Source organism: Sardina pilchardus, chromosome 11 (genome assembly GCF_963854185.1).
Source record: "Sardina pilchardus chromosome 11, fSarPil1.1, whole genome shotgun sequence".
Lineage (NCBI taxonomy): Eukaryota > Metazoa > Chordata > Actinopteri > Clupeiformes > Clupeidae > Sardina > Sardina pilchardus.
The window spans coordinates 6,198,508-6,210,666 of NC_085004.1; the positions used below are offsets into that span (position 1 = coordinate 6,198,508).

Consider the following 12,159-nt stretch of genomic DNA (forward strand, 5'->3'; position numbering starts at 1 on the left):
AGCATCGGCATAATGGCATCAAATGACTCTGAAATAATGTCTGTTGGAGTCTCATCTCAGAAGCATTAGACAACAATGAGTTCATTAGCACTTTTAAATTTTGTCTCAATTTGAGGTGTCTAAGCAATCACCATACAGGGGTTTTAAGACGATAGCTGCGGCTAATTTAATCCAGTGATTCTCATATCCCAATTAGTAATTGGAGTGCTTAATAATGGTAATTCACTCCTATGCAATTAAGACCACTACAGGCAATGATGTTTATTGAAAGTTTACTGAAGGCCATTGGTACAAAACAACAAATAATTTAATATACACAAAGACACAACTAATCACAATAATACAAAAACATGAAAAACTATAACAAGTTTATGTGGTCTTTGAAATAGTTCAGTTGCTGCTAAAGCATAATACCTTATTTCAGTGGATGTGATACCCAGGGATATGTTTTTGCTTTACTTCAATGACCTAAAGACCACAATCTGTAATTCACCTTTATGCATGCACTTGTACAAAGCACATCTTCAGATTCTATAAAAACACACACATCATAACAAAATCAAAGTTTTATTCCCTAAACACAGGTACATTGGGGGTTTGGTATTATACCTGGGTTTAGAGCTGGGTGGTACAATTCGCAACAAATTTAAGGTGCTGAATCTGATATTTAGGACATTGACCAAACATTGCCATAACCCTGTAATTTGATAGTTTCAATGTGATTCATTCAATATATTGGGACCATGCTATATTTTTGAGATTGCTATATCAGAAATGAGTGATTCTGTTCAGATTTCTTGGTAACATGTTGCAAAGACAAACATTTGTATATAGAAATGTGGCATCATGGCAAAAAAGACAATATTTCAAAGCCCTCTTTAACTTCCTCATTGCAGATACTTAAGAAGGAGGTTCAACTGTAACAAACAAGTCTATCTTTAGAAGGCTACAGAGATCAGAGGATATGGCTCTTTTGAGACTCCTGTCAACTTCCACAGTTTTTTTTTTCCTGGGCTTTACCAGTTCATCTAAGGGCCATGTTTCAGGACATTTAAAGAGGTCTACAACTAAAATACTTGTGTATACTTCATACTGACATTTTCTAAGTACAGAAAGACATTTTTGATTACAACCACCAAGCAAAACATAATGTTAATTGAATTAGCCATCAATAACAAAGGTAACAGGTAAAACGGCAAACTCTTGCAAAGACCTATTCGTAGCCAAATATGGTTGGCTTCAGATTATATGAATTAACAGTAAAATATTAACGAGTTACAAGTAGCCTACATAAAGTGTTTTGTCTTGATAACAATTACAACAATGATTTGTCATTCTAACCATCACTGACCATATGTCCCTTGCATACACTGATTAAATAGTTCAGTGTACCCACATCAAATCATCATCTAGTTCCTGTGAGTCTTTGTCACCTATGTAGAAGGGCTGAAGATGAAACGTACTTCACTTGTGTAATAAAGACACCTTTGAACCCAGAGTTACAGAACTTTCTGGATTAAATTTCAGTGTAGTGCAACTACAGAATCTGGTCTATTTGTTGGTCAAATTCAAGCCATAGACCACCAATATTCCTGATTGTCTTTGGTAAATTTGGTTGGCTTGCTAGTAATTGGTCCTTGAATTTTAAGATACACACTTATCTTAAAATATATACAGATTAGGGTAGATGGCCTGTCTCCACACATTTAATTGTCTTCTGAATCGTTAATGTATGCAGGCACTTAACTACAAGTCTTAAGACACATTCACAGCAGCAGTTGAATAAAGAGGCCATTTTATGTGAAGAACTTACCATCATTATTTTCCTTCAACAATGTATTTACTCCTGCACTTTTGTATTACATCTATCACAAAGGGATTGGAAAAGTTACTTTTTAAGTGACACTTTGACTCTGCTCCAAGCACTGGATCCAGATGTTCCATTTCAGGCCTTCATAGGCAACCCAGAGAAGTGACCACATCCTGGAACGCCTGTCACGAGAGAGCACACAGTGTTAAAACATACTTGACTATAAGGCGGGGATCACATTAGGCAGCGGCAGGCAGCAGCAGCAAGCGCCCCCCAGTGTCCCTATCCGCTATTGCAACCTTGCAGTTTGTTCAGGAGACGATCGCTCCCTGTTTACATCTGGAAGGCTGAGATGCGTAAGGAACAAGAAGAACCACGCTTGCAATTTATATATTTATATATAGCCTATATATGTATAAATATACACGCTAAAGCTGTCGGGGAAGCTCTGCAGAGAAATATACAAGCATAAAACGAGCGAAAATGAAAAACGAAAACGAAACTTAAAGGAACCGTATGTAGGAACTGTATTTCAATTAATCATAAAATGGCCCTGATATGTCACTAGACATTTAGAAATCATGCTAATTTCAAATACTTATATCACTGACAACAGTAGTCCGGCCAAGATATTTTCATTTAAAAGTGAAGTTGCAGCCCTCAACTGATGTTGATGTTGTTATGTTGTGTTTTGGTTTGATGCGCCGCCCTACACTTATCTACGAATCACGAAGTCAGTAGTATTTCACCATCCAGGTTGCCAGCTATGCTAGTTACCACCATAGACAGCTGCAGCTACAAACGTGTTGGATAAAAAATGTCTACCGTTATGGAACCTAAAAGACCTTGTTATGAATCCGAAATACGTCTAAATAAAACAAGGATTTAGGAGATTGAGACGGCTGAAAACGGAGAAGAATTTGAAGACAGACGTCAGTGTTGTTAATTTGCTCCTGGACAGGTAAAGATTCATCAGTTTGGCTAACTTACTTGTAGGCTACTGTAAATGGACATTCTAAATAGCCTATTCATGACAGTTGAACAAATTATGCAAGTTCGTGCAAAGTAACGTTATGTTGGCCATATGGAGGAGGTGGGTCATTGAAGGCTAAGGAATTGTTTGGGAAATAAAAGCAGCTAGTAGTCATTGCTAACGTTAGCAATGCATTATCAGAGTGAGTTCGTTTCTCTGTCATTATGCTGAGGAAAACAGCACTACGTTCCGGCTGCTGCAGCTAGCTGGCAACCGTGACTCAGAGGGGAGGGGGAGGCGATTCACCGCTCTACAGTATTTTGAAAGTAATTGCAGTACTCGTTTTGGCCAAAATCCTACATACGGTTCCTTTAAGATGAAATCGCCAATCCTGCATTGTTTCTCTTTAATAACTAGACAATCTTTGTTGTTATGTTCTTAGACGAATCTGATTGGTCAAAATACCTCAACATTTTAAAACTGACTGATGAGCCGAGCACTGCGCTTGCAAGTTGAACCAAGTTCAACGCTTAGTTTCAGTGATGCTCGTAACAGGGTGAACGGCACTTCTGCATTCACTTCGCGGCCCTCTATTGGCTAGAACCGCACTATGTAACTTTACCAGATTGGGTAGCGTACCTGTAGTTCGATGAAATGTCCTAAGAAACTACAAATTTGACTCAAATCCGCTAAGATTGGCACCTTACACTAAATGAGCTAGTTGACGGGAACGCACCGTGATTACAGTACAACTCCCATGATTTCTGTCCGACTTTGGATATTTAGTCGCTGACTGTGAAAACATGCCAAAATCGTACAATGTAAGCCGGCCTTAACCTGTCTTGATTCATGATGTGACCCCGCAGGCAGGAAACACCAACTGATATGTATCTCCCCGCGTTGTAACAGTGTAGGCTACACACACATTGACAAACTGAAGAATAGGGTAGATATTGAGGATTAAGAGGAAAAAAGCCATGCAATTTTTGGCTTACAGTAGCTTATATTGTTTAATTTTTTTGGATTTGGAACAGAAAAAAGCCATAGTTTTGCACTTTGTGGCAGTAGCCAGTTTTGGTGAAACAAGTTTTACATTTAATATAGTCAATGTATTAAGAGCCATCATTTTCAAGTAGGCCATATGTAATTTGACCCCATCCCATTTAGCTGATCTAATGTGTGTTGGTCTGCCTGACCCCTCCTTGTATGGAATCATTTTGTTATTCTGCCTTATTTGGAAAATATGGCCTAATTACATAGAGAAAAATAGGAAACCTGCCGCATGCCGCTGGCTAATGTGATCCCCACAAGTATAACAAGTGTTTAAGGGTAATTACACCATTATATCTTTCACTGGATAGTCACCTGTAAATTAGTGAAGAAGTAGGAGAGTGCAATGAATAGTTTTCTCTCATGTTCATTGTATCTCCAGCAATGGATGGCTTGGCCTGACACAGACATATTGTTAATGCATCAGGAAAGTTTGAAACTAATTCAATTTAACACTTAGAAACCAAATGTTCAGAGGCCTTGATCATTTAGTTGGTGAAAAGAAGAACATGATGAGTATTAAGTTAGACAATAATATTGAGTGTAACAGGGCCAAAAGTAGACTGACCTGTCAGTACTTCAGATAATCTATGAACACAGATCATCATTAAAGGGATAATCCGGAGTGAAATGCACTTTAGATCAATTTTTCGGACTATTGGGAGTACATACGTTGAGTTGACACCAAAATCATGTCATTCGGATGTATTTTGAGAAAGTTCGAGTTCACCGTTTTTAGCCAAAACTCGTTAGCCTGGAAGTGAACCGGGCATGTCCTTTTGCCGCTACAAAACGCTATTTTTATACCTCTTCTACTGTTCCAAACAACACTACACTTACGTGGTAGTGAGTAGAGGGTCCCTTAAGCCAAACCGAAGTATCCCCACGTCTTTATGTGGTCGGATAGAGAGTCCAGAATGAATTTAATCAAGTCAGTACCTTTCCGGAAATGTCGCTGCTGCAGCTGGCAACGCTTTAAACAACACTTTAATAACATTTCCGGAAAGGTACGGACTCGATTAAATTCATTCTGGACTCTCTATCCGACCACATAAAGACGTGGGGATACTTCGGTTTGGCTTTAGGGACCCTCTACTCACTACCACGTAAGTGTAGTGTTGTTTGGAACAGTAGAAGAGGTATAAAAATAGCGTTTTGTAGCGGCAAAAGGACATGCCCGGTTCACTTCCAGGCTAACGAGTTTTGGCTAAAAACGGTGAACTTGAACTTTCTCAAAATACATCCGAATTACATGATTTTGGTGTCAACTCAACGTATGTACTTCCAATAGTCCGGAAAATTGATCTAAAGGGCATTTCACTCCGGATTATCCCTTTAAGTGTGAAGGAAGTGTTGGATTAGAAAACATAACATTGCATGTGTTTCACCTGTACCTTGAGCTTTCTGCTGAAATGCACCAGATAAGTCTCCGATGAAGAACAGGCCTTGTTCGAAGGTTATCTGGTCATACTTGTCAATGTTTGTCAGAAGACTACCATTGACAGGGAGGTATAGTGTGCTGCCATTGGGTTCCCAACGTTCAGAGAAATACACTCCTTTCTGCCCACTGATATGGATAAAAGGTCCTGCAATGAAAAAGGTGTACATTATATGTGTAGCCTTTGAAAAAATCTAATCAAACAGGCTTATTAGCCATGTTTACTTCTCCTTGTGTATACAAGGAATTTAGTCTCTGCATTTATGCCATCCGTGAATTAGTAAACACACACACACACAGCACACTGTGAACACACAGTGAGGTAAAGCACACACTAACCCGGAGCAGTGAACTGCCTTCATACAGCAGCGCTCGGGGAGCAATGAGGGGTTAGCTACCTTGCACCTAAGGGCATTTCAACCGTGGACTGGTCGGGGATCAGACCGGCCACCCTTCGGTCATAAGCTTGAAGCCCTAACCAGTGACCAAGCCACGGCTCAAGAAAAGTTGTAGCAATTGTCAGGGATGTGAATGCCTTACTAAGGCTTAGTTCACACTGGCAGTCGAAATCCGATTTTTTACTTATCTGGATTGTATCTGGATTGTATCTAGCTTGAATTTTGGGTAGTCTGAACGGCACAAAACCGCATGAAATGCGATTTTTCCAATGCTGATTCGCACCACATACGGAGGTGGTTTCAATATGACTCAATCTGAACAGTCGAACCACTTGAATAGGACAGAGAATGTCTAATAAGGGGAGAACGACCTCTCGCTGAATACTTCCGCATGGTACTGCAACTAGAGGACGATCGCGAGCAAGTGGAGAATGAATGGAGGTGAATGGAGTTTTTCCTAAAATCCACTTTTCTCTGGATATATTTTTTTGTGTAGAAATCGGAATATTGCATGTGAAAGGGGGGTCAAGGAAAGTACACACGGCTGAGTATTAGATTTTTAAAGTCCTTAATTGCTCTAAAAAGCCTTTAAAACGTGTCAATGACGTCATTCATTAGCAGGGTGCTAGTGTGTTATGGGCAACAACGACCAAGCCTGTGAGAAACCAAAGGGCCATAAGTAATTGTTCATTCAACTTTCGACCAATTACCCATATTGAGCTTGCAGAAACTAAAATCCAATCTTCGATGTTTTAATGACAATCAGGTGAAACAGACCAATTTAGCTGTCTAGCCCCATAGACCCCCATTGTTTGATCACTTGCTCATGATCGCCCCTAGTGGAACTGCAACAGGAACTGCAGGTACAATGCAGGTACAATGGAGTTAATAGCGGACCGGCTCTCCATAAATGGGCTCTGAATAGGATTTCAAAGTGCCCCTTTCGTCATTTGCAGTGACGGAGGTGATTGAATGATTGATTCAGCGCGTGCGCCAGGGCTACCAGCAAAACAAAAACCAACGTCAGACTCAATTCATCATTTTATGGTGAAACATGGAAAACTGTAACGTTAAGGGTGACGAGGTATTTGCGCAGAGGCTACGCATAATAAGTTGGAAAATATAAAAAATAAATCCACTTTCATCCATGACGACTTGGTTGTGTACAACTCTACCTAATGAATCTAGGTGTGTGTAATTTATATCGGATCTGAGCATTGCACGCCAAGATCGGATGTGATCGCTTGCAATATGCAATGAGAACAGTCAGTCAGAAAGATCGGATATGCAAGACATCCGATTTCGACTGCCAGTGTGAACTAAGCCAAAGTGCAACGGATAAGTTACAAGACCAAGCCATTCTAATTTCACTGTGAGAATCTAGACACCAGTCTGGCGTACAGGCAGTGAACCAAGAAGGATTACAGGGACACTTAACCGATTAGCATTAAGCTTTGTATCTTTAGAAAACCAGTCATGTTTTTGAATGGTCGTGTATCATTCCCTCAGTTTGCCTTGAGATGGGAGAAATACGGATTTCAATGAAACCCATGAATAGGATTCCTGCTTTCAATGATGTAAAATGATGATTTTTACATCATTGAAAGCTGGAAGTCCAACATTGAAATCCGTATTTCTCCCATCTCAAGGCAAACTGGGGGAATTATTCACGACCATTCAAAAACATGACTGGTTTTCTAAAGATACCAGCTTAATGCTAATCGGTGAAGTGTCCCTTTAAGGACCGCCGTCACGTCATCCGGCACTAAGCTTCCTTGGACGCCGCTATTAAAAGTATTAAGGTTCCCCATTGACTCCCATTGATTCCGATTGACCATTTCGAATGAAAACGTCAATTATGTGCTGAAACAAACGCCGCTGACATATGCCAGTAACCATTTCACTTTGATACTTAACCTACATTTTTGTCCGACATGGCACAGTGCACTTTGCACGACACAGCAACCATGACACAGCACTTTACTTCCTGTCATGGTTGTTGTGTCATGCACAGTGCGCTGTGCCATGCCGCCAGCTAGTGGTTAAGGAATATTTCACACCCATTATTTTGATTAAAAGCTGCGCTGTTGAAAATTGGCACGAAGTCGTTTGGGTGATCCATGTGATAAATTGTGTTTTTCTTTTCATACTTTGTTACTTTATGAATGGTGGTGTATTAGTAAGGTACCATTTTGAATGTCATTACTCTGACATTCAAGAAATAACGGCTGTCATTTTTCGTGACCCAGGTTCAATGGGGAATTCCATTGAACATGGGTCACGGATTTAATGTTTTTGTTCTCCCTTAAGTTTCTCCACGTTGCGTCGATAACATTTTGAAATTCTTGCTGTACTATATCGAACAAAAATGTAGGTTTTATCAAAGTGAAATCGTTACTGGAATATGTCAGCGGCGTTTGTTTAAGCACATGATTGACGTTTTCATTCGAAATGGTCAATCGGAATGGGAGTCAATGGGGAACCGTAATACTTTTAATAGCGGCGTCCAAGGAAGCTTAGTGCCGGATGACGTGACGGCGGTTCTTTAAGGGGTGGGAAGCAACGCAGCTGGCTGGTTGCCAATGTGAACACAAATATCCAACTTACTGTTCCTTCTGGAGGGTTCTGAGAAAAATGAGTTTCCATTAAGTACACCATTGTTTTCCTGTCCCGCGTCATCTCGCTTACGCTTATTAGATAGATATGCCGGAGATGCATCACACAGTCCATTACTCCATTTCTGCTGGAGAAGTCCATCTAGGCTCTCGGAGGAGAAAAGCCCATTGGAGCGCTCCATTCTGTCAGTTACGACAGTACCGTTACACTAATAATGATTCCGATTCATACAATGTCATGCGATGAACACAAAGCAAGAGGCCAGGCGTTCGAATGTTTTCAGTGAAATATCAGTGGAATCAGTGAAGGTAGCCAGTAGAGCTGTTGGTTGGTTAACGAAGAAATCTAGAGTCCCTTTACCGATGGCGATTGGCAAACATAAGTTTATGCAATCACAATGGCGCTGTTTGAAGATTAAACCCATGAATCTCTTGTCGTTTTATTATTTAAACTGCGGTCACCGCCACTGATGTCTAGCACACTCTTTTTGTGTATAGTGCATGAAAGTTAGCGAGCGAAAATCAAAACAATTGGGAATGAGCTCAGAGAGCGCCTCTATATTGCCCGATCTATAACAGTCACAAACCATGACACAGATGAAAAAGTAAAGAAAAATAAGATGATTACAATTACGACTATGAAGAAATCGTTATACTATAACTAGTTTATGACCGCAGATAAGAATAATAGTAGACCAACTGACCTAATTCAGACAGGCAGCTTTTAGTAGACCTATGCCGTGAACTACACTTCATGACGTATTTCCGTTCAGGCTCACATGGTGTCCAGAGTGCTGAACTCCGCGCTGGACAATTGATCTGATACGGTAATTGATCTTCAGGTTAAACCAAGATGTTCAAGCTTGAAGGCCTTGGTCCTAAAATGGACCCAGAAGAGATGAAAAAGAAGATGAGGGAAGATGTAATTTCCTCCGTGAGGAACTTTTTGATATACGTCGCTCTTCTCAGAGTCAGTAGGTATCACAGGGACTGATTTGCTAATGAGAATCATAGCTACCGCCGCTTGTTTTCTTCTCACAGTGCTGTAACATATGTGGGATTAACGTCAACTGCTCATTGAAGTGTCCAAACACGTATGTGGGATGTGTTTCATAATGTGATTTCCACGTCTTTTGACGAATGTAATGCGATGCAGCGCAAGGAGATGAACTGATGAGCAGTGATATATCACTAGCTTACCTAGCTAGTTCCAAGCTACTTAACATTAGCTAGCGAACCTATGTCAGTGTGAAAATTGAGATTTAATAGATAATCGCTGAACATTTCTGGCTTTATTTTGTGTTTATTTTTAGCTATCGCTGAACTTAGAGGCATATTAGCTACAGAACAAGGCGAGAGCCATATAGAGTTAGGAAGACATGGCAAGGTTATTTGACAACGTTCTTGTTGCCTTGCTCGTAGGCCTCTGAGCAATTTAGTTAGTTGGCTGAAACCGTGCGCATCTATTTGATGCTATGGCAATGTTTAGAGTAACAAACAAAATATTACAAAAATATTACAAAAAATAAACGCGCTTGTCCTTCCAACCTGGAGCGTATGCTTAGATGTTCTCTGACATGACAGGTTATCTAGAGCACAGACCTTCTGATTGATAAGCTTCACAGTCAATCAGGAGTGCTTTGCTTCTGGTGGAGTAGGCATGCTCACCAATCAGAAGTGGCACAACTTAGAGACATTTGAAATATCGAACTAGATCAATTCATTGACATTTAAAGATCATATTGCAATCACAATATCTGTGGGCAGCCGTGGTGTACTGGTTAGGGCTTCGGGCTTGTAACCGGAGGGTTGCCGGTTGGATCCCCGGCCAGTCCATCACGGCTGAAGAACTCTTGAGCAAGGCACCTAACCCCTCACTGGTTGGGCAGGCAGCTCACTACTCTGGGTTAGTGTGTGATTCACCTCACTGTGTGTGTGCTGTGTGTGTTCATTAATTCTGTTAAATTGGGTTAAATGCAGAGAAATGGATTTCCCTCACGGGATCAAGAAAGGATATATTCTATTCTATATTCTATATCTGTCAGAAAAATTACGATAAGATATTTTCCCGATACTATATAAAATGGCCCAGACATATGTAAGGGATAATCAACGACGCGCCGTGCGTTTTATAGGAAAATAATGCACGTTCGAAGTGGTAATAAGGTCCCGACGCCGCAGCCAGAGGGGCCTTTACACTTCGATAAGTGCATTATTTTCCTATAAAACGCACGGCGCGTCGTTGATTATCCCTTACATATGTCTGGGCCATTTTATATAGTATCGGGAAAATATCGTATTGTAATTTTTCTGACAGATATAGAATATAGAATAGAATATATCCAACGTTGCTGTTTTTACCGTTACATTCACATTGGCGAATTAATATTCAAGTGTAATAAGCACAAAAGAAGGGAACTACTCCATAGCCGTGCGGTATATTGAAAAATAATGCGCATCACAATAGGACATTTGACCAAGCAGTGGTATAACAGTACATTTTTATTGGCATTGTGCAGAGTACAAAGTACAAGTACAAAGATGACGAAATGCAGTTTGCCTACCAATAGTTATATGATTTAACTCTGAAAACTTGCAGATGTGATTATAAAAAGGCCTGTTGTGACTTTCATTGTGCATCCTCCCATCAATATATTGTATTTGTCAGATGACCCTTAAAAGAATCATAACTTCATAAACAAAAAGTTGTATGACATCAGCATAACGCTTTCTCCCTCTCCCCAATTGAAGCACTGTAATTGATCAGCTAAGGCTGGATCATCAGCACTGATTAGACACACACTGACAAATAATTTATCTTTGGCTTTTTTTCAGCACCTTATGTTCTTAAAAAACTGGACAGCATATGAAGTTGCTCTAAGAAACTGAAGTCACTCGTACCCCATGTTTGGATTCCACAGAAGCCAGAATCAAATGTGCACAACACCTGCAGTCAAGATCCTGCATAAGCATACGAGCTGATTTGACAGACCTTATTCAGGACACATCAAACTGCCACCTGTCCGAACTAACTACATGTTGTGATGTGAATACTGTTGGTTGTTTTGCCTTTTTTTATTTTGTATGAGCATCTGAATGTAATATTATTTTGAAATATTGTAATTGCTCATGTTCACTTAACAGTAATTCGCACCACTTCAATAGCCAATTTCCTTTTTCTATTCTCAAAGGAAAAAGAATGTCTTTATCGTTGCAGTGTGAGAAGACTGGCTGGCCTCACGGTCACAGCAATAAACTTGTGGAGCAAGAGTAGCACTGTCTTTTGGTTTTCTTGATAAAGGATTGCCATCAACTAATCTTTCAGTAAAAAATATTTTCATGATCAAAACAGAGGCCCTGTAAGTTTATCTAATAAGATACATCATAAATACTCTTAAGTGTACTGGCATTCAACATTTTCTGCTAACAGGAGTTGACATTTATTGACCCCAGCAGTTAGGAAGGTGTTGTAAGTGAGATTTATTTTCATGATCAAAACAATAAGGGGCCCTGCAAGCTTATCTCACATCAAAGCTTATAGGGAGGGAAAGTAATCTCATCGCCATAGTGGTTGCGTTCCTAGAGGCTAGCGGGAGTGGAGGGGATTTTCTTTTAGAAAAAATATATCTCGCCCCACGATGGGAACTTAGTTAAATGCCTTCAATATGCTATGTGTTTAGGTCAGCTCTATTGCTTCTAGTGGTCATACTTTATTTTTTAGGATCAGTTTAATTATTTTGAGTTTGTAACAAGGTGATAACGAACTACAGTAGCTACAGTAGCATTTGACGTCACCAGTTTGGGCGCTTCATCTCCAGCTGATCAAAACGACAATTTGCTTAACTGGCTTTTTTTGTAATAACAGAGCGATTTAA

General features: G+C 40.0%; 2 protein-coding genes across 3 annotated transcripts; one reads left to right on the forward strand and one right to left on the reverse strand.

Annotated features, from left to right (window-relative positions):
* Positions 1-231: 231 nt before the first annotated feature.
* Positions 232-8,786, reverse strand: si:dkey-109l4.3 (uncharacterized protein LOC559137 homolog). 2 transcript variants are annotated; one of them, XM_062548929.1, is made up of 4 exons: positions 8,277-8,786; positions 5,228-5,419; positions 4,149-4,231; positions 232-1,992 (listed from the first exon to the last, which is right to left on the reverse strand). In XM_062548929.1, exons 1-4 carry the CDS (start codon positions 8,464-8,466, stop codon positions 1,954-1,956), a joined length of 504 nt encoding a protein of 167 aa, XP_062404913.1. In that variant the 5' UTR covers positions 8,467-8,786; the 3' UTR covers positions 232-1,953. The 2 variants fall into 2 exon arrangements, with proteins under 2 accessions (XP_062404913.1, XP_062404912.1); XM_062548928.1 differs by having other exon boundaries at positions 5,222-5,419.
* A 271-nt stretch (positions 8,787-9,057) lies between these two features.
* On the forward strand, positions 9,058-11,554 carry tomm5 (translocase of outer mitochondrial membrane 5 homolog (yeast)). The gene is made up of 2 exons (XM_062548930.1): positions 9,058-9,258; positions 11,120-11,554. The coding sequence occupies exons 1-2, from the start codon at positions 9,138-9,140 to the stop codon at positions 11,152-11,154; spliced, it is 156 nt and encodes a 51-aa protein (XP_062404914.1). The 5' UTR covers positions 9,058-9,137; the 3' UTR covers positions 11,155-11,554.
* Positions 11,555-12,159: the final 605 nt, after the last annotated feature.

Coding starts and splice junctions, on each gene's coding strand:
- si:dkey-109l4.3 (XM_062548928.1), bottom strand. CDS start 8,466: ATGGAGCGCTCCAATGGGCTTTTCTCCTCCGAGAGCCTAGATGGACTT. Junction 4,232..5,221: donor GCAGAAAGCTCAAGGTACAG/GTGAAACACATG, acceptor TGTCTGTGTCAG/GCCAAGCCATCCATTGCTGG. Junction 1,993..4,148: donor ACTTCTTCACTAATTTACAG/GTGACTATCCAG, acceptor CTCTCGTGACAG/GCGTTCCAGGATGTGGTCAC.
- tomm5 (XM_062548930.1), top strand. CDS start 9,138: ATGTTCAAGCTTGAAGGCCTTGGTCCTAAAATGGACCCAGAAGAGATG. Junction 9,259..11,119: donor CGTCGCTCTTCTCAGAGTCA/GTAGGTATCACA, acceptor GCTTTTTTTCAG/CACCTTATGTTCTTAAAAAA.